Below are 20,979 nucleotides of genomic sequence, written 5' to 3'. Positions count from 1 at the left end.
CCTCAACAGCTGTAGTGCTGATGGTTAAAAAGCTGGCTACATTGGTCAATACAGAAGCTTTCAAACTGGAAAGGGGATGGCAAGAGGAGTAGAGGCATTACCTGCTTCATCATACTTTGTCTCCACTTAGACTATAATCAGCATAGGACGGATACAGGGTTTTTAGAAGTCTTTTATACTTAACTTCACACATTCTTAAGCTCCTTGCTGGAAGTGGGTGGTCATTGCAGTACTAGGAGAGTAACTGCAGAAATGCCATTCAGACCTACCTCCACAAAGTTTCTCTACGCACAGTCCAACAAACACTTGCTTTCCAGGAGGGTGCAGTGATTGACACATTATTAAGTAGAGGAAGTTTCAACGGCAGCTTAGTAACCTAAACTGACAAGCTGTGTGTGCCTGTCAGCAACACACAGCAGAGCTGGTGCTGTCTTTGGACTCTTAACGGTTGCCATGTGAAAAACACTCAGGTTTTCTTTATTAAGACAATCCATCATCCGGAGTCAGCATGGACCACGGGTAAGTGTGGTGTGGACTGCCCACACTCAGCTGACTTCTACTGCTAACAGCTTTAAAAACAGAAGAACAAACCCCCAAGTTTGTGAATGTCTGACAACAAACTGTAATCCCGGTGCTTCGCTGTCGGTGATGCTAAATCTGGTCTTGATAGCACAGTGTTGACATCCATCAGGTCCATCATGCCGCATGCTGCTTCAGTCGTTCTGTGGCTTTCTGTGGAAGTATGTGCAGATTTTCCTCATGGAAACTGAAGCAGTTGCAGCCTAGCAAGAAGGAAAAACCAAACAAAACCGACAAGAAAAGTTTCTAGGTTAACAGTTCATATGCTGCAGGAGCCCTAAGTCTCCTCTCCATCACTGCTCCAGTTTGTTTAGCTTCTCAACTAAGATAGTAGAGGAAAGGTTCTTTGCTGTAATCTGTTTGTCTCACAGATAAGAGGCTTACTACCTACAGGAAACACTGGTTAAATCCTAGGGCTGTCTTCCCAGATGCAGCAGATCAATGAATGCTGCTGGTATTCCACGCACCTCCTAGGCTTTGGGTGGAACACAGGAGCATTCCAAAACCTGAACTAGAGCACACTGGGCAGGAAAGGTAATCATTCCATAGTAATCTCTCCTGGGGGCAAACCTTTCTGACTTGTGTTTAAACATGTATTGCATAAAGCACAAGAAGTTGCAGGTTTCCTGTAACCAAGATTTCTTGGTACAATCACTATATGAAGAGTTCAGCTTTCATGCATAAGGAGCTACTTCATATCTGATAGAAACGCTGCAAGAGGTGAAATCAGGTAAGAAATGAGATACCAAAATAAGCCTTGATGATAGCAACGACTTCTAGCATCAAATATCCAATTGAGAGTACAACTAAAATTTAATGATTGAAAGTTGTACCTAGCATCATCCTGAAATTAGAGTCAAAGAGACTGCAGGACTTGGAGTCCAGTTTCAGAGATGAGCCAAGTCTGGTTTGCTTTAATAAGGTAATTATCATTTCCCAGTTTGCATGTTAAACCCTCATACCCAACTATTTTAGCTGCTTTATACGCTTAACTTTCAGATCCTAGAGTGAGCTCTGTGCCAGGGTTCTTCTACATCAAAACCAGGATTACGTAGGTGGAATCCTGCCCTCTGACTCTTTTACAATTTGCTTACTTTCTGATAGTCTTCAAGTGAAGGAACCGAAGGCATTATTTAGCCCCATGGTTTTAACATGGGTAACAAATCCCTTTGCTACCTGGGCTAGAACAGAATTTAGCACTTTCTTCCATTAGCAAGTGGCTTTCCAGTAACATAAACAGGCAGATGTGGCAATGATACATATATGGTAGATCTGCCAGGAAAGGTGCTGCCATTGTTGTGCTTCTCAGAGTGGAGATGATGGCTACATCCTCTGAACATCCAGCCTTGGACTGCAAGGATATCCGAGCAAATCTGTGCCTTAAGTCCCTTTAAAATGAGGGAAGCCACTATCCTAAAAATGATGTTTGTGCACAGAGAGGATTAGTAGATGACAGCATTAACTTATCTACCTTGCTAGGCCAGAAATTATCCCTTTTGTCCGTAACCAAAGGGTACTGGAGAAGTCTTTGAATGCCTGAGCAGCAGAGAACAAACAAGGGGAAGAGTGGCAGCTATGGACAACTTCCATGACCATTGGTACTCATCGTCCTACTTACAGTTCTTGGGGGAGCAGCTGCTGCCTCTTGTCGCTTGGCACCAGGACTGCAAGATGCTGGGGGGCTGTTGGATGCGTTCTGACTGCCAGCTCTGCCAGTCCGTCGCTTCTCCCCTAGAGCAGACAACCAGTTTTTCCTTTCAGGTGAGCTATTCTCTTTATCCATCACTTCAGTGGCTTTCCCGCATGGAGGTCTGAAAGGATGTGGGGCAGTCTGGAGGCTCAATTCATTCATATGGCTTCCAGGAAAGGAAGGCTCTTTTGGGCTGTGGTCGTTATCCAAGCCAGCCAGGCTGAGGGAGCCTTCATCACAAGCTGTTTGGTCTGCACCCAAGTGCCATAGATTCAGCTTGGATTTCTTAACTGCATGGTCCAGTTCAGTCACACAGCTACAGGCCTGCAGACACTTCTGCCCTGCATCATCCTCCTCGCTGCAGTCCAGCCTTCTCTTGGCACGCTTTTCAAGCTGTGAGTGTGGGGCTTTAGGAGAGCAAGTGGCTTCCAGGACACCTTGGGTGACTTCTGCCAGGGCTTTTCTAGGAGAAGGAGCCTTTTTGCCCACTTCTGGAGAAGGGGATGGAGTCCTTGTAACCCAGTGTTTAATGGACATCTTGGAAGAAGAGAGCAGTCTGGGAGAAGCACATGGGCTGGTTCTGCTCTGCTTGCCTGGGGTGCAGGCTGCAGCAGACTGGGTTTTGAGAGGGCCTGTTGGAGTGTTTGTAGACAGGGGAAGGTCTCCAGAGTCAATGGGAGCACAGGCAGCTGGCTGTGGAGAGGACACGGACAGGCTGCCCGCTGTGAAGGCCTTGGCAGGAGTACTCTGTGGGCTGGCTGGCCGTCCTGGTAGGGGAGAAACAAGTAGTCTGAGGAACACAGCACAGCAGGTTAAAGACAGCCCTTATATAAACACCAGTTCCAACTAGGAGATGAATTCAGCACTGACCCTGCTTTTCAGGCATACCCTTTGCATTAAGAGATGCCATAAATCCCTCTAATTTTGGTTAAACTTCTGCAAGTCTTACGTAAAGCCCTCTGTCATACTGGCAAGTATAATACAGCACGTTTTGTAACGCCTGACATCTATCCCTCCTGTAACGAGCACTCTCACATAAGCTACAGCCAAGGGACTCGGCTGCGTGGAGACCTCAGAGCAGCTTCCAGTGTCTAAAGGGGGCTACAAGGATGCTGGAGAGGGACTCTTCATCAGGGACTGTAGTAATAGGCCAAGGGGTGATGGGTTCAGACTGAAACAGGGCAAGTTCAGGTTAGATCTAAGGCAGAAGCTCTTCCCTGTGAGGGTGCTGAGGCGCTGGCACAGGGTGCCCAGAGAAGCTGTGGCTGCCCCATCCCTGTCAGTGCTCAAGGCCAGGTTGGACAGGGGGATATGTGAGGTGTCTCTGCCCATGATAGGAGGTTGAAACTGGATGATCTTAAGGTCTTTTCCAACCCAAACCATTCTGTGATTCCATGACTGCCAGACAGACAAAATAGATCTTGAATCTCTCAATTCTATCTAGCTTTGCTGGAAGCCTTGCAACAGCTCAGTTCAGCCAGCTCTGTACTGAGATGCTGCCCGACAGAAAGGCTGGTCCCCAACTGCATCACCACCTTCAGTGGTTGCACAACTGAGCTGAGGGACAAAGGCACTGTGAGCAGGTCCCACAGCTAACTACGATACCGTGGAAGCCTTATGCTACCACATGAATAATGCTCCTAGGCAGGTGTTAATAGCTGCATATTTTAAAGATGGGAAAAGAAAGGAGTGAGAACAGGAAAGGACACACTTCCATTCTCTTGCCTTTTTGCTGGAGGATTCTTGCAATGCTATCTGAGGGTGGTAGTTATTTACCACACCCAGGGAGATGCGAGACATTCTTCACCCTCTGAACAAGAACTTAAATTCCAAAGAAAATCAAATCTGTCACTCTAGAAAGTTGTCATTTTAAAACAAATGACTCCCAAACAGATATTTCACAGTGGCTTTTTTGCTCACTAGCAAAGACTTGCTTTTAAAATGACCTTCTGAATACCCAGCTTCTTAGAACAGTAGTCGCAGGTAGGGGCAAAAGGACCTTACTAGCGACAGTGTGAATCATATATAGCAAAGATCTTGATCTGCAGCACTATTAGAGAGGTTTGGTTTTGCTTTATTTTGTTTCGTTTGTTGCTGTCACCCTCCAACAGAGAGCACATTGGTGGGTTTGTTAGATGCCTGCTTCCTCATTCATCTAGTGTGGCGTGATGCAACTGAACAGGGTAGCACCTTAGTTACTCTATGCGCTTCCACTGCTAAGCACAAGAGCTCGACAGGATTTCTGTATACCAGGGATTTAATCTCAGCATTAGCACTATAAAGCACTTGATTAGAACAATGAGAAGTCTAGTGTGAATAACCTGCCTTTTTCTTTAGGGTGCTGGGCTGTCTCACAAATAACATGCCAAGTGAGTGCCTATATGACTCTTCGATTATATACCATACTCAGCCTCTTTTACTAGCATTATCTAGTATCCAAAATACTAGATACTGGTGCATCAGAGCAAAATTAAATAGGATTCCATACTAACACATCCCACTACAAATCACTGTAACACAAAACAGTTAAAGCCCCCTTTCCCTATATAATCTGCTCCTTTGTAACAACGTGCTTCAATCTGGACTAATAGAAAGCAACTGCCAAAATTGCTTCTCATATTCTTTACTTTAATGAGCACTTACAAGACAATAATATCTCAGTTGGGGAATTAGTGGCACTTAAAAATCTGAGCTCCTAGAGGAAGAAGAGAAGCAGCAAGCTCAGCAACTCTTGGTCCCTTGATGATCATCTACAAATTCATACAGTGGAAACACTGCATGACTAGCTTGGTATAAGCACTCTTGATCCCCAAACAGCCTGAAAGTTATACTGTGGAGACACTGGAGAGGGGAAAACGAAGCTCTTCTGAAAGCTGGCTGGGTGTCATGGCAAGAAGCAAACCCAAACTTGAGAAACATCCCCAACCTTGAGATAAAGAATATGAAGATCAGGTTTCTTTTAAAGACTGCATGCATTATTCAGGCTTCTACTAGGCCGCTTCCAGGCTGTTGACTTTGATGCTACCATTGCATGTCACACAATACTGTAAATACCTGCAGCCAACCTGCATAACTCCAAAGGAGGTTGTTTCAGTTGTTTCCTACCTTCTCTGCTACAAATCTTCTAAAGTGGTAATATCGGTCTCCAGGTTGAAGTCACGAACAGCACATACACAGCCCTGCTCCAGGAATTTGATTACACAAAGGAAAGGGAGAAAGTGGGAAACCACAGAAACCATTTCTAAAGGGCAGGAAATTGTGCTTGCTACACTTGATGATGGAGGTCAGCAGCCGATACACAACCTCAATTTCACCATTTGTCCCACAGAAATGGGTGGGGAGCTACCTAGCTCTCATCCCAGCAGGCCTGAAATAGTACTTTGCTTGTTAGCTCTGAATCAGTCTCTGCAGATAACTCCTCCATGCTAACAGCACGTGCTCTGTGCTTGAGACCCAAGGTCAGCAGGAAGCCTGCTGTTGTGTTTGCAGTGTCTGTGTACTTCCTCTTTCCTCCTGTGTTACTTCAATGCAGCACGGGTGAGGAGAAATAAAGGCTTTTTCTGATACAATTGCCAAAGCTGACTTGTGAAGTTTTAATGTAAAAGCTACTTCAGGTGTCAGGCTTCTGGACTAGATTTGTGCCTACTTCTCTTTTGCTGCAACTAGTACATAAAGTGAATTTTGAGCCCTCTCTGAAGCAGAGTGTGCACAAAGCATTTACCAGCTACAGAGCAGACCTGGCGCTCGCCCTGCTATTGTCCTGCGAGCTTCCTGCAAGACTGCTACTCACTGGCAAAAGGTTAGAGGTAATGTTATTCTAGAGGTAATGTTATCCCATTAGGAGGATTTGGAGACCTTCAGCCTTTATTTGTGTTAGCCAAGGTGAAATTCATTTGGAAGGTGGCTAGAAAAGATAGGTGGAACACAGGAAGTCACACCAGCAGCTGCTGGGAAGCTATTGTATTCTTAGCTTCAGAGCTACTCCCCAGAGAAGCTCATCTTATTTCACTTTCTGGGGGTTTATTCACCTTTCACCTACTCTACTATAACAAATCATACATTTCAAACACATTAAAGTAGTGTTATGATCCAGGGCTTCTTTCTTCTGGCCTAGGGTACTGTCGAGTGAGTAGCAGTGGTGAGCTGTGAGAGCCTGCTGCACAGCTTGTCTGGTCACCTAGGCATTTGTTAACTAGCCTTAGCACGTGAATAGATTCATGCTACTGATTAATTCTGCAACATTACAATCACATCATGATTGTCTACACACATTTAGAAGTACTTTCACTATGTGGCGTTTGTCTGCATAGACAGTACCCCTGTATGAAGCTGGGGAAAGAGCAGTAATATTGATAGCAGCAGCAAAGAAATCTGTGTAGTGTTCAACTGTAAGCTTAAATTTTAAACTGACTGTGTGTGTGCTTTTACCATAGGACAAACTGTTCTAACCTACTAACACATAGAGAAAAAGGAATGTTCGGCTGATGAAGGAAGGGACATCATGGGTCTAATAACTAAGGAGACAGTAAATAAGACCAAGGATGCCAGCCTTTAAGATAGCAAGTGGTGCCCAGTGTGGAGCAAGACTGCAGCAGAACAGAAGCAAGGACATAGCAACTGCTCACTGGGCACGAGGACCTTGCGAGGGTGCGCAAGCACTGAGGTCATTCAGTAAACGCAGTGAGGAAGACTGTCCGTGCAAGAAAGTGCATGCGTCATTAGGATGCAAATATTATAATTAGTTCTGGAAATCTCATGAATATGTAAATAGTTTCATGGGAAAACTGTGAATATGCATGAGTATGCTTAATATAGAGCTGCTGCCGGCAAGTATCGGGTGTGCTCACCTCTGCAAAGCTACTCGCGTGTGCGCCCAGCGCTGCAATAAAGAATGCTGCCTTCTGAAGCTCCACATTGAGTCTTAGAAAGCCTCTCTGACCAACTTTTAACACAACTACAGGGCAGGAGGAAGTAGTTCAGAGTTCCAAGGCTTTGTATGAGCTGTCAGCCCTTTACCAGGTTAACTAGCAACCAAGGAAAAAGCATATGATCATACTGCTTTCAGTCATTACGCGATATAAAAAGGTGTGATTTGTTGCTACAGTGCACGCACACATTAAACAGCACACACGACATCTCCTTTGGTTATTCAGTTACCAAAACTTGCTTATTCCCACTAAAAATCTGGCTGCTCATCAAGCTGTACCAATGAATATTTGCTCTTCAGTTTGGTTGTACTTCAGCATACTTGTCAGCTATGTCAGCCTGCTTGTCTTGCTGGTGGGTAGATGTAAGTACAAATAGAAGCGTTTGCCTGGCTATAGGAAAAAATAGAGAATAATAAGACAAGCCAAAGGTTTCTGTTGGTACAGAGAACAGCCAAACTTCAGAAGCCAGGCTGCAGAGCTGCGTATCTCATCTTAAGGGCCTTACCTGCTCCATGCTGTTCTTGTGGCTTCTTCTGAGTGACCCAGCCCACCAAGCTGACTTTGCTGGATACTGACTTCTCCTCCTCAGGACGATGTTGCAAGCGCCAAATCCTCACACTGTTGTCATCAGAGCATGTGGCAATCTAAAGTAAAAAACATTTTGTTGGAGTAACCAAGGCACATCCTATGGATCACAAGCCAAGTGAACCAGAACAGCTACACCTGATACACCATACCAATACAAACGAGGGTGAAGCCTGGTTGACGGGGTACAAGATTTGCCCATAAACCAAACAAAACAACCCAAGTCTGTTTCACTGCTATAACAGACAGCAGTATTTGCTTTAAAGCAGGCAAAGGCTGCTGCCTTCATGTCTTTTCTACTAGAGAAATCTCAGCCACCAGGAACAGTTTGCCTCGTGTAATTCTGTGATAAGTGACAGTCTGCTCAGGAAGGACCAGCACACGTTCAGAGATCTTAATCACCCAGCAGACAAGAGCAGCCATGCTGCTCTTTGCACCTGCATTTAAGTCTATCTCTGTTACTCAGGGCCTTTTCTGCTTGGGGACAAACAGTTGCAACACACTGAGAAGGTCAGGTTGGACAGAGCCAGGGGTGCCATGGTCTAGTGTGAGGCATCCCTGCCCATTGTTTCATGGTAAAGACAGTATTCCACAACACAAACCTTAGTGAAGTCTGAAGGACACCAAGCAATGGAGGTAACTTCCTGAGAGTGACCAAGGAGTATCCATGGAGGAAGGCTGGGCTCAGAAACCTTAAATGTTCCATAGAAAAACAAGTATGACAGTCAGAAGCCCAGCAGTTTAATACATACCACTAAAAGACCCCTCAGCATATTAATACTTCCCATCTTTCCTGTACAAGATGGATAAATCAAATGCTCTCAGCCTCTCATCATGAGGCAACAACTGATGGAACCAGTTCACATTTCAAGAGGGGAAGCAGATGGCCAGCACTGAGATATACTGACTTGCCTGGGAACACTTGTTCAATTCCTGCTACACACTGGATTCCTGCCTCCAGAGCTGTCACCCCAGAACACAACACAAGCATTTTACTCCAAGTACCTCTACCTATTCTAGGTAAGATGCTGAAAAGCTTGGGAGGCTCATACTTTGAATGAAGATAGGCAAATACATTCTGCTGCTTTCTTACAAGAGCCCCAACAACAGGTCAATGGTTCATTAAAGGAATAAAACTACCACTAACAAAAATCCTATAGATGAACCTTCACTGCCTTCAGAACTGGCATTTGTGTGACTGCCAAGCACCTGTAGCTCCTCCAACCAGCCAGCTTGATCAGAGACACTCTTAAGAGTTCATAGAATACATAGTAATTACATGAATGAATTACATTGGTAATACATAGTAATACATGAATCCTTGATTACAGGTCATGCTAAGTGCTAGATATAGCTGAAGCCAGCATTAAGTGGCCCAAGGAAGAAAGCACACATCCATTCACACACACACAGATTATACCCAAGTTTTCATGCTTTCAGCAGGCAATCCTCTCTGGAGCCATGAGTCACTGTTATCAATGTGACATTCATAAGGGGGATTTATTAAGGGGATTTGCATAAATGACTAAGTGAATGAACAGATCCTTTACTGTGTGGGCAAAGGAGCAGACATTACGTATAGATTTCAAAGGAAGATGCAAGACTTCTGATTTACACTCAAGTTTTGCTCTGTGAATCACCTCCTACAACAGCCTGCAAACCCACAACTGAATATCCAGCTTCAGAGCTTAAAGCTGTTCTGCTACAAACAGGTTCATCCTAACAGGCAGCTTTTTCTTTTACTGGCATAGCAGAGGCAATCACTTGAACATTCCCTTCTCTGCCAAAACATGCAACACCATGGAAATTAAACCCCTATGATGGGAATAAACAACAGGAGATCTCGGTGCAGAGAACACCTTTGTTTATTTTTAATAGCAATCTTGCTCTACACGTATAACAGACACAATAGCATAGTGTCTAATCAGTAGTAAGTGACTGCTGAAAGGAAACCAGAGGAACAGAATTACTCTTGCTGAGACACACTGATTTTCCACTATACTGATGTGAATTAAATCAACTACACCAAACTGATATTACTGCAGACTAAAGGGACGTGCATAGCTATAGCTGTGTCCACTGTGTTTGGCAGAAGCCAGTAGGTCAGTCTGTGCATATTAAGCCAGGATTAGCCACAGCACATGCTGCTTTTTGCCTGATTTGACAGGATATTGGTGGGGAAGTGGGAGCTATTGTGGAACGGGTAGAAAGAAAAAACTAGGAAATGAGACTTTGTTACTCTATTCACTGAAACAGATGTTGTGTCCATCTTTAAGATGCAGCACAGAATGGTATATGCATAGCTTAATGTCCCACAAGATACAGAAGCACTTAGAATTCCGATGCTTGGAGAGACCTAGGGGTAACTTAATCCACCTCAGAGTGGTCCATACCAAAGAACTCAAAGGACAATGGAAGTGTATGTCTATATAGGATAATTTTATTACCAGAAGGTATCTCAGCTAGGTACCATGTTTGTGCAGAGAAACCTCTCTGCTTTCTGGCTTTTATAATCTTTGGGCTGTTCAAGAGTCAGTTCATTCATCAACGGGCTAGTAATTAAAAAAACCCTGGAGAACCAACACAACAAAGCAAGTGCTCAGTGCCTGGAAGTGATTTATATATGGAAAGAAGACTGAAACAGCATCCTTGTCAGCAAGAACTTGTAGCCACAGTGTTCTTGGGAACGCTGACCCAAACACAACTTGCACTGCTGCAAAAACCTCTCAAAGACATACTCTGAACAAGGTCCTGCTTTGTGTTTCATTCCTCAGCAAGGTCTTCCTCTGCCTTCTTCCTTTTCTATATATGAAAGCTAGGGCTCTTCATTAGATTCTTTCCAGTGTTAACCGTTAATTGCTCATGCAATATCTAACCCTGTTTTTTTCACAGCAAGTCAGGAAAAGACACATATGTTTCAGAGTCAGATCTGCCAACATTTAGAACAAATTAAGAAGCCTCTGGATATGGCACATCTCAAAAGAGATGGTTTTGCTCCAAGTCCCACTTTCTAACACGACTATGATTAAAAGTAATCATCTGATGATTTAATAAGTATGCAATATGATCTGTCATTCATATGTGATAGCAACAGGAGCCTTCTGTTCCAGAACACATTCTCAATATGCCTAATGCTTAAACTTTGAGGTGTAATGACATGTATGAATGCTCTCATCCCAGTCCCAGCCAGTGTTCCACGAAAGTATCAAAGGGGACAGATGCAGGACACACAACTCAAGTTTGCATGGGTATTTTTGCTGAACTCACACAGAGCATGAGGAAGGTTAAAATTACACCACATGGCATGGGAGTAGCCACGCTACAGCACTCCTGCTGCTACTGAGTAAGCAACCCAGCTGCTTACAAGAGTTCTCCAATCAAAGAGACTACGTGCTCAAAGCACAACCTCATCAGGCTGACCCTCTGCTCTGAAAGGTTTGTGTTGTCCTTTCAAACTCCTCCCAAAAAGGGAGGCATTCCCTAAAAATCCCCCCAAACCTGAAATAGGCAGTCGGTCACCTGTGGCTGCTGCCTATTGTGCTTCAGGAAGAAGTCTATCCTGCTCCCATATGGGGAACAGAGCTTGAAGCATGCCTTAGTCTGAGGTCCCTGCTATTAACTTGGTGACATTTGCATTTCCTACACGTCAGTGCCAGGTGCCAAATGACGAAGCCTCTTGGCTGTCAGATGGTGCTTTTCAGTTTTGATGAAGGCTATGGCTGAGTCCTTGCTGTACTGCAAACGCTTTAACCGCTGTACATTAAACATGAGGGAAAGCTATGTCTGAAACAAGAGCTTGAAAAAGGGGAAGTGGGGGCAGAGAGTGCCCTTTAAAACAATGAAATTGTTAGATTCCGGCTAATACTGCTAAATACAAACCAAGAGCTGTCTGTCTACTTGCCACAGCTGGCTGAATCAACAGGATTGAAAGAGGATTTTAATACCCATTAAAACCAGATTAAGATCAGCAACTTCCAGTAAGCAGCAGTGATGAGAGATGTATTGATGGCAGGAGGTTAGCTCTGTTCTACGTTAAACAGTTACATCCAGCCTCGATAGCAACGAACACACTCTGGACACAACATGCCAGGAGTTAAATCCATGCTGCTTTGAGGAGGAGTGGGAAGCAGGGAGTGTCCTACATGAACGTGAAAAGTAAGTGAAATGGAAGAGAGAAGCAGCTCTGGGTTGCAGACCTGGGTCTCTCCCAACCACCTCACCTTCCAGATGTATGCATTGCAGTCACTCGAGCCACTGATCAGGAACTGGTCATCTGGGCTGGTGCTGGATTTGATGTAAAAGGTTGAATTCTGGTGCCCGCTGAAAACTGCCACTGTGAAGAGAACAGGGAGAAACACAGTGAATAAAAGCCCTACTCAATGCACGGCCATGGAGTCGGTTGCTCAAGGAGGGCTGATCTTACAGGCTTTTCCTGCCTAGCCACGTATCCTCTGGAGAAAGTGGTTGCTCTGCTGCTCCCTTGCTCTGGCTTTTCATTATTCAGTGAAAGCCCTTCAGGCTTTCCAAATGAAGCAACAACTCTCTCCACATCATTAGGGAGCAGTGGCAGCTTCATCAAAGATTTAGCTTGACCCCTATGACAGGAAGGCTGAGACCTGGGTTGTCCCACTATTCCAGTTAAGGTTCCTTGTCTCAGTCACCATCACTCCCACTATATTAAGAGCAGTCACACAGAACACATAGCAAGGGCCTTCTTCCACTCAGGTGGCAACAAAAGCACTCGCTACTCTTTTGTCCTTTATTTCATCAGGACTTGCATCATGTCAGCCACGCTGCCTGTATTAAAGCCTCAGCAGTGTTTGCTAAAGCCTCGAAACCATCACCCTGAGTGCTTGCCATTCCTCTATTGCGAGGACCCAAGGAGCTGGCAGCTGGCACAAGAGCTGAGCGTGGAGCTACAGCACTTGGCTGCATCGTGTCCCATTCTCCCTGCAGGGCAGAATGAATGAATTTCCCCGACTTAGTACCCCCTAGCAGCCCTGTTTTAATAGTGATTTTGGTAGAGAAGGCAACCCGCAGACCAGAGGACATGCAGCTGCCTTTGGCACACATTGAAAAGTTGCAGCACCCCAAAACAACCCCCAGTTTTTACCCACAGCTCCCTCAGAGCAGTGGTTACCAAACAGCAGGTCCCTTAAAAGCCAGCCCAACCAGCAAGTCCTGTTACAGTGAGGATGAACTCACGTCCCCCTGCAAGCTAAAGCTGTCCCAGTACTCCACAGAAGCAGCCACAATCTGTATAGAAGGTGCTGAGTGAGGAGACAGGCAGCATCCCACAGGCAGGCGCTGCCCTCTGCGGGAACAGCAGCACATGTTTTATCCAGCTGGATGAATTGGGGCTGCTTGCTGGGCTTTATCAACTGCACACAGAAGGGAAGAGCTCCATGAGGAGTCTGAGGATGGGATGTGCTGTGCTGTGCTTTGGAGGGACAGGGCAGTGGGTGTATTTCCACACCTCAGCAGCAGCACTGGGGTTAACCTCAACATCTGAGCTAGTCATATTTACTACTTGCTGCACTTCTGGCCTCTGGAAGCGTTCCCACCCACCAGACCGCCTTCCTGAGGAGCAGACAGAAGGACTCATTGTCCACTCCACGTCAGTTAACTGAGAGGCTGAGAAAGAGCAATGGAAACAGAGTCATGTGTGCAGCTGGAATGCATCTAACTGGCCTTGCTGCCTTCTGAGGAGCAGCCACTGGCTTGTGACAGAGCCGCCCAGTGCACCAAGGGCTGTGGGATAACCTTGCCAATGGAAAGGTCGCAGATGCAGAACTGAAGTAACCTGAGGAGCTGAAGCATCTCCAAACGCCTTCTCCCAGGGACTGTGGTAGAAGCTACATTTAAAAGACACCTTAAAATACCTGAATACATCTCAGATGGTCACTCCACATGGATTCATACCCAAGAGTCTGAGACATCAGTGACTGCCAGTAAGTAGATTCAAACTTGCTTCAGATGGGTTGCAGCTGGACACTAGCCATTCCCTCACCAGCTAACAAGGATCAACATGCAAGTTACCACTAGCCTGGGTGAAGCAGCATCTGCACTTCTGTACATTTTTGTGCTATTCATTTTATATGGATAGCTCATCACAAAATATGAACAGCCCCTGTAACAGGGAACTTTTGACAGAGCATGGAATAGCTTTTCTAAGTGTTCAATCTGGTCTCTGCCTCTTTCTATCACAGGGAGAAGCTCACTTTTCTACACTCTATAACACATCTATTTTTCACAGATATCATGCTTACCTGGAGTGGTCCTCAAACTTGTCATATTGAACTTGTAGATACTGTCATCAGTGCAGTTAGCGAACAGATTAGCACCGGTGGAATCCAGAACCAGGCTGGAATATCCTATTGACAAAGAGAGAAATTCTTCATAGGAAATAACTCCACAAAAAACCACCCCAAAGAGTTTGGAAAACAGGCACTCTCAAAGAAATACCTAGAGAGGGAACTTGGGAAAGGATCTCTATCATGTATGAGATTGTCCCTGTACACTTTGTTTGACAGAGCATTTCCTGGAGAAGGGAAGTTTCTATGATAACACATATTTAGGAAGCAATCTCACCTTCAGAGCAGGCAAGTGATTTACTTGCTTGTTTCAAGTGGATAACAGGAACAACCAATTGTAGAAGCAGAGATCAGAAAGAAACAGAAACCCTCAGGCTTTGGTAGATCAAACCATCCTCTGATGCACCAGTGGTTCAGGCTCAAGTAAAATCTTTCCCCACAAGCAAATTACTTCACAACCAGCTCCATGAAGATTTCCCTCATGTTCTTGGGATTGCCACTCAACCATTACCATGTTTAGATAGGGGATTAGACACACCAGCAGGAATTGCTGTGTTGCACCACAGCATTGTAAGTTGTTAAGATACAGAGAAGCACAGAGCAACACGGACAAGAGCAGTACTGTATTTGATAACAAAGAGCTTTAAGTGATGCTCAACTCTGGAAGATTATAATGTAAAACCCCAGTCCAGTCTGTTGTTTTTGCAAGATAAAACGCAAAGGAAGAGTTCAATCTGATTTATGCATCAACACAACTAGCTAAATTCTACCTCAAGAGCTCTATTATTCCTTCATCTCCATTTCTAAAAGTACATGGATGAAACTTCTTCAAGTCTTTATCATTGTAGTGATGATACAGACATGGGGCACTTTCACTCTTCAACTTGGAAATTTGGTATTGGCCACCAAAATACCCTGCTGAGCTCATCAGTCTGATCAATAATTGCCTCAGTTATTAATGTATGGGTGCAAACTGAAACAGGGGAAGTTCAGGTTAAACACATGGCAGAAGTTCTTCCCTGTGAGGGTGCTGAGGCACTGGAATGGGTTGCTCAGAGAAGTTGTGAATGCTCCATCCCTAGCAGCGTTCAAGGCCAGGTTGGCCAGAGCTTTGGCTGACATGGTTTAGTGCGAGGTGTCCCTGCCCATGGCAGAGGGGTTGGAACTGGATGATGTTAAGGTCCTTTCCAACCCAAACCATTCTATGATTCTGAAGTGAGATGGCCCTAACAGCACTTCTTAAAGTCACTTTGCACTTTAACAACCACATCCTCCAGGAACTTACCAAGTTTGCGAGTACTGGTCCCAGGGTAGCAAAAGGCCTTGCAAGGCACCGGGTCCTGACGGTAAGCAGCGTAGTTCTTGCGCAAGTCCCATACTTTGATCACACTGAAATAGAAAAGCACAAGTGTCTTTAGCTTCAAAATTCCTTTTGCAGTGCTGACAGGACCTTCTAAGAGCATGGGAAGCCTGCTTGCTCATTCCTGAGGAGTGTCCAGTGCTTAGGAACACAATGGAACAGGAGTGGAGATGGGCTGAAAGCAAACAGCCAATCTGCTGGCTATGGATGAGGAAACAGCACTCTCTTCTGTAATTAACACAAGGTACAACAACTTTCTTCAACTAGTAAGAGGAAATACAGAGGTGCCTTTATACTCCTGCTATGGAGGCTTAAAAATGAAGGGCAGGAGAGCCAATCAGAAAGCCTCTGACCACATGGAGCCTAGAGTCCTGGGAGGGCAAACTCCATGCTAATCAATGAGACAGTCTGCTCGAGCTCAAAGCTGCTGCAACGGATCTGGCACCTAAAAGAATTCATCTTTTGTAACTCAAGGCAACATTTTCTCAAGCATGCCTACACATATCCAGGCACCAACCACCCACTTGCATCCCAAAAGAGCTGTCTAACAATAGTCTGTTTATGTGTGGTCCCATAGGTCCACGAGAATGGACAGAGATGGTAAGAACTGTTCTTGTTCTGTCCCATAGCCAAGACACTAAAAGGAGCGTTTACCACATAAGCACAGTTTGTCCCAGTGCTGCAATCTCCAGTAAGGAAGAAAAGTGGCATTCAACTTTGCCAGTGCAAGCTGGCAGAGTGGCTCTGCTTGATTCTACCTCATAGTGACTCTATAGCTCACTGAGTGACCTTAGGGAAAAGCCCTCCCAATCTTTTTGCGCCACCAAGAACAAACAGAACAGGCAGAACAGCAGGTATCCTCCCTCCTTACCCATCAACAGCTCCTGCAGAGATAAGAGTATGCTCATCCTGAAGCAGCACCACAGTTACACTCTGCTGGAAATCCTTCAAAAGAAAAGGGAAACAAAGAACTTTCAAGGTCTTGCTGCTTACTCCAAGGCCAAGTGAAAACTGAGCAAACCTCCTCCAGCCAGGTAGGAGAAGGTAGCAGTAGCAGATGCCATTTAAGACACAACAATCCTCCAAACACTCCCACCTGTGAAACTGCCACTGAGCAGTACGTGTTTGGGCAGCTGTTTGAGATGATAGCTTTCAGGTGAGAGGTAAGAGAGCTGCCTTCATCACCAGGTTTAATAGATTAAATAAGAGCAGGACATGGTGCCTGCACAAAGATGGATTTGATGGCCCGTGGGTTGTCAGGCAACTAAACAATGTCTAAAATTAGCCATAGCAAGTGACCATGACACAAAAAGCAGAGACAAATGGAAGCATTTAGGTATTTCTCACGAAGATTACTTAGGGACACTTCTGTGAGTACCACTGCCCCTAGAAAAGAGGCCTGTATTTTGTTTGTACCCCAGATACCTACCACCAAGGGAGCAAGTCCCCTTAGGTTCTGCCTCTTCTTCTTTGGTTTGGAAGGAGTCTGTTTGTCAACCACATTGTGTGCTCCACTGATCTGCTTCACCTGCCTGTAAAATCCATCTGAAAGAAACCCAAGCCATCTCCATTATAGCTTCTATGCAGTTTTGTTGTCACTTTAACAAACCAGCTTGGAATAAATCCTGAACAGTGGCTGGGACTAACCTTCAAAGCCATCTCTGTATTCTGACAACAACAACGGTCAGTTACACACAAAACAGATGAGAAGAACACAACAGAAAACAGGAGCATATGTTGCAAAAAACTACAGGTCAGCCTAGCATGGACGGTGAAACTAACGCTGCCTTTTGGAAACCATTACCCCTTGGGCTGGTATTCAGCATGCACCCTGGCCCGCAGCACTGGTTTCAGCCATCTCCTCCTGAGCAGACCTGCACTCACAGGAAGATTCCCAGTGCTTTTCCACTCTACTTTATAATCTTCTATTTAGCCTCTTGTCTGCTACTTCCCATCTTATGAAGCCTATTGCTTTACTTCTCTACTTTACTTTACTTTCTCTACTTTCTTTCCTATACTTTCCACTTCAGCGATGCAGAGCCCCTCTTCTTCCCCACTTGCCAGTTTGAAAAGCCAGGGAAGCTGGGACAGATGGGAGAATGAGACATTCCCTGGCAGCACAGGCCAGGAAATGGCTGGGACAGAGCAGGGAACTGGAAAAGGCACAAGGGCATGACCTGACCAGGGAGGGAACATCTCCAGGAAGCAGAAAGACAGGAGCAGAATGAGCTCACCCTGCATTTAGTAGGTGTTCTCACAATACATTCAGTTGCTCCCAGCAATCACAAGCTGCTTTGATCATGCATTTTCTGCCTGCTTTCCTGCTCTGGTAGGAGCCTTCCCAGCTTTTCTTGACTCATATGGATGGCTCTGACCTAAACACTCTCACCCAGACCATCCATCTCTGTGCTGTCGCCCACAGGGATGTATTCTGTATTCCCTTATCTCCTTACCAACACACAGGGTATCATCAGGCCAGCGTGCACATCATGCTGCAGATCTGAGACTGTTGAAAAAATGTGTTCTTTATAGAAGAAATACCTATTCCACCTTTTTACTGTACTGGAACAGTACACTCTTATCTGACAATCCTCCTTTCCTTAACTGAAGTGTTACCTATATTATGATCAAAAGCATTATTAGTCCAACAAGTACATCTGGGTACTATTTTTACGTGAGATACTGGGCTTTTTGGACACGCATCAGAAAGTCCAGTTACCTTTCTTGCTGCATCTGGTATCCCAAACCATGATGTTTCCATCTCTGCCTCCAGTACAGAAGACAGCTGAGAGAGAGAAAAAAGAGTGCTATTAGCTTGCAAAAGTGTTAGTGTAATTGACTAACCACAGTACATTGTGATCTATGTGCCTCTGGCCCTTCTGCCCCAACAGAAGATGCCAGTCCTAGGAACATGAAAATCATTGTTCTGCTGTACTTTTAAACTAATTTCCTTTATCTTAATATTCTTTTTTGCTACGACTCCAGAGAAACCTGCTTATGAAAGAAGTATTTGCACACTTCTGTATGGAAGTAGGTATCATATCTTAACCTTGCCCAAGATCAGAGAGGTGCACACGTTAGCACCAGGTCGCTGTGAAGTTCCAAGTTAGTTCCAATGCTTCCCTGGCTGGGCTGCTGCTCAGTTGGCCTGAGCTGTTTGTAACTGTCAGTTTCCAAAGCCCTTTTTTAGCCCTCGAAGTGCCAGGGGGAAAGGATGAAAACAGCAGACAACACAGGAGAGCAGCATTTACCTTTCTCAAACCTAGAAAAAGCAACTGACTTGAGGCTACACTGGTGACCTTTGCACGCGCCAAGAAGCTCGCCGGCTCGCACATCCCACACCTTGGCTGTCTGGTCTCCTGAAGCGGTGACCTTCAGAGGAAGATACAAGAAGCGTTTGTCATTCTCTGCACACAGCTGCCAAAGCCTTGAGCATAAAGTTAGGTGGCAAATGACTGCTTACAATCCTGTGCTCCCCTGGTACCCAGGCAAGGTCAAACACGGCATTGGAGTGAGCCTGCCATTCTAAGGAGGAAACAAAAGCCAGGATTAGTTCCGTGCATTGCAGAAGGCCAAGGAACATCAGGCACTGAAATCAGACAACTTGTCTGCAGCTTGCCTGAGGCATGAAAAACAACAAGAGGACAATTCACCTACCGCTGCTGTCGCTCCTTGTAAGGAAGACTCAGCAAAGTGTACGAAGGGATTTAAGTACTGCCCACATTTGTGTTTAAACGACTTGCAGAAAGCTTTCCTTGGTTGCAGTAAGCCAGGTGCCTCTCACACCAAACACAGATCACGTTCTGCACAACACTTACCTTTAAAGATGTGTTTGCTGGGAGTTTGAGCTTCAGCATCGTACAGTCTGACAAACCCTTCTTCATTCGCAACTGCCAGGACATGCTCCATATTCGGGGCTGAGAGGTAATGGAAATGTAGTTGTGCATTATGCAACTCATTCATAATCATGCCCCTGCTCTTTGTGAAGGGCCACACACACATTACATCCCGTTAAATAAGGTTCACAGCAAATAGATGGCTGTGAAATAAGCAGTGTTTACACAGCAATTTAAATGACAATGCAGAAATATTGGCAAGCATCTTTTCTAGCTGTTCCATGCAGGAGCTGCTATACTGCACACGGGCAACCCAATGGCTCCAGGAGCAGCTTTTGTGGCAATGCCCTCTGTCACCAGCTGTAAGAGGTCTCTAGTTACAGTTCTGTGTATCTATACTATTTATCATCTCCAACCTCCAGCACTTTCGATGGAGCTGAGCTGCAAAAGAAGGAACTGCCTTGGACTAAGCTCCCCCCAAACTTGGAGTACTACAAATGAGTTTTGCCCTCTATATACACCATTCATCATGCATTTAGTATGGGGAAATGCTGCATGTGGGTCTAGTGGCATCCATGCACCACTGGTTTCTATGCACTGTTCTCCAGCCTGTTTCCTCTTCTTCTGAACAAAGCCCAGCTTTTCCGCTCTGTAGCCTAGCGCTGTCACCAAGAGGATGCACCTCGAAACAAAGAGCCATTAAAAGGAATGCTTTACAGCTGCGTCTTTAAGGCAACACATTCCACCAGGATATCTAGGAGCACCAGGATCCAGTTTATATCACATCCGAGTGCAAGGATGCTATCCCCAGCCCACTATAAAACAAGAAACTCTGAAATCAACCAGTGAAATAGAAGGAAAACCACAAACCCCCGCACACAAAACAGCAGCAGACAGCGGTGCCCTGACCCTAGCCCCCAGGAAGTCCTTTCGGAGATGACTTCACCTGTCGAGAAGGCGCAGCCGAACGGAGGGACCGGCATTCCCGTTTCCCCGTAAGAGAGATGGTCATCTTCCCGCAGGCACTGGAGGCTGTCCAACAGGTGCTGCAGAGGAAGCGGCGGGCACCGACCTACAACGACACAACGAGACGAGACCGTAACCGCACCAGACGCCGCCCGGGGAGCCCCGGTCCCGCCGGCCGGTGCCGAGGTGGCAGCGGCGAGGTGCGGGGCTCAGCCGCGGTACTCACGGTGCGGCGTGGCCGAGGCGCGGCGGAGCAGAGCGCGGCACAGCATGGTCCGGCAGCGACCGAACCCGCGTCCTGGAGCCAACTCCCGCCAACCACCCGGCCCGCCAAAAGCGCCCTCGGCCCCTCATTGGACAGCAGGTGCCTTCAGCGCCGCGCCTTCTTCCTCCGATTGGCTGGCGGCAAGGGGCGGAGACTTCTGGCCACACTCATCCCTTCCCACCGTTGTTCGCTAGAGTGCAGATTCCGCGAGTGGCCGCGCGCGCGACTGCCCCAGAGCTACATCGCTACTACGCATGCGCTAAAAACCGTGGCGGGCTATATGACCTACTGCGCATGCGTGGCCACCGTGACCCACTGCGCATGCGCAGACAGCCTGTCCTACTGCTTATGCGCGGCAATCCTGAGCTACTGCATATCCGCTGTGTCGCCAGAGCTACTTCAGATGCTCCGGGACACCTGAGCTACTGCTCATCTGAGCTACTGCGAATGCCCTAA

General features: G+C 46.0%; 1 protein-coding gene across 1 annotated transcript; it reads right to left on the bottom strand.

Moving 5' to 3' along the window:
• Positions 1-453: 453 nt before the first annotated feature.
• On the bottom strand, positions 454-20,554 carry DTL (denticleless E3 ubiquitin protein ligase homolog). Its single transcript, XM_061348378.1, has 15 exons — positions 20,485-20,554; positions 20,239-20,364; positions 19,275-19,373; positions 18,920-18,981; positions 18,708-18,828; positions 18,176-18,241; positions 16,886-17,001; positions 16,328-16,401; positions 15,382-15,485; positions 14,052-14,156; positions 12,003-12,115; positions 8,385-8,474; positions 7,703-7,841; positions 2,198-3,036; positions 454-782 (listed from the first exon to the last, which is right to left on the bottom strand). Exons 1-15 carry the CDS (start codon positions 20,528-20,530, stop codon positions 714-716), a joined length of 2,169 nt encoding a protein of 722 aa, XP_061204362.1. The 5' UTR covers positions 20,531-20,554; the 3' UTR covers positions 454-713.
• Between the last annotated feature and the right edge of the window lie 425 nt (positions 20,555-20,979).

Source organism: Neopsephotus bourkii, unplaced genomic scaffold (genome assembly GCF_033783945.1).
Source record: "Neopsephotus bourkii isolate Nb327-2 ecotype Australia unplaced genomic scaffold, CSIRO-AGI_Nbou_v1 NB_354, whole genome shotgun sequence".
Lineage (NCBI taxonomy): Eukaryota > Metazoa > Chordata > Aves > Psittaciformes > Psittacidae > Neopsephotus > Neopsephotus bourkii.
This window is presented reverse-complemented; position numbering and strand designations above follow the sequence as displayed.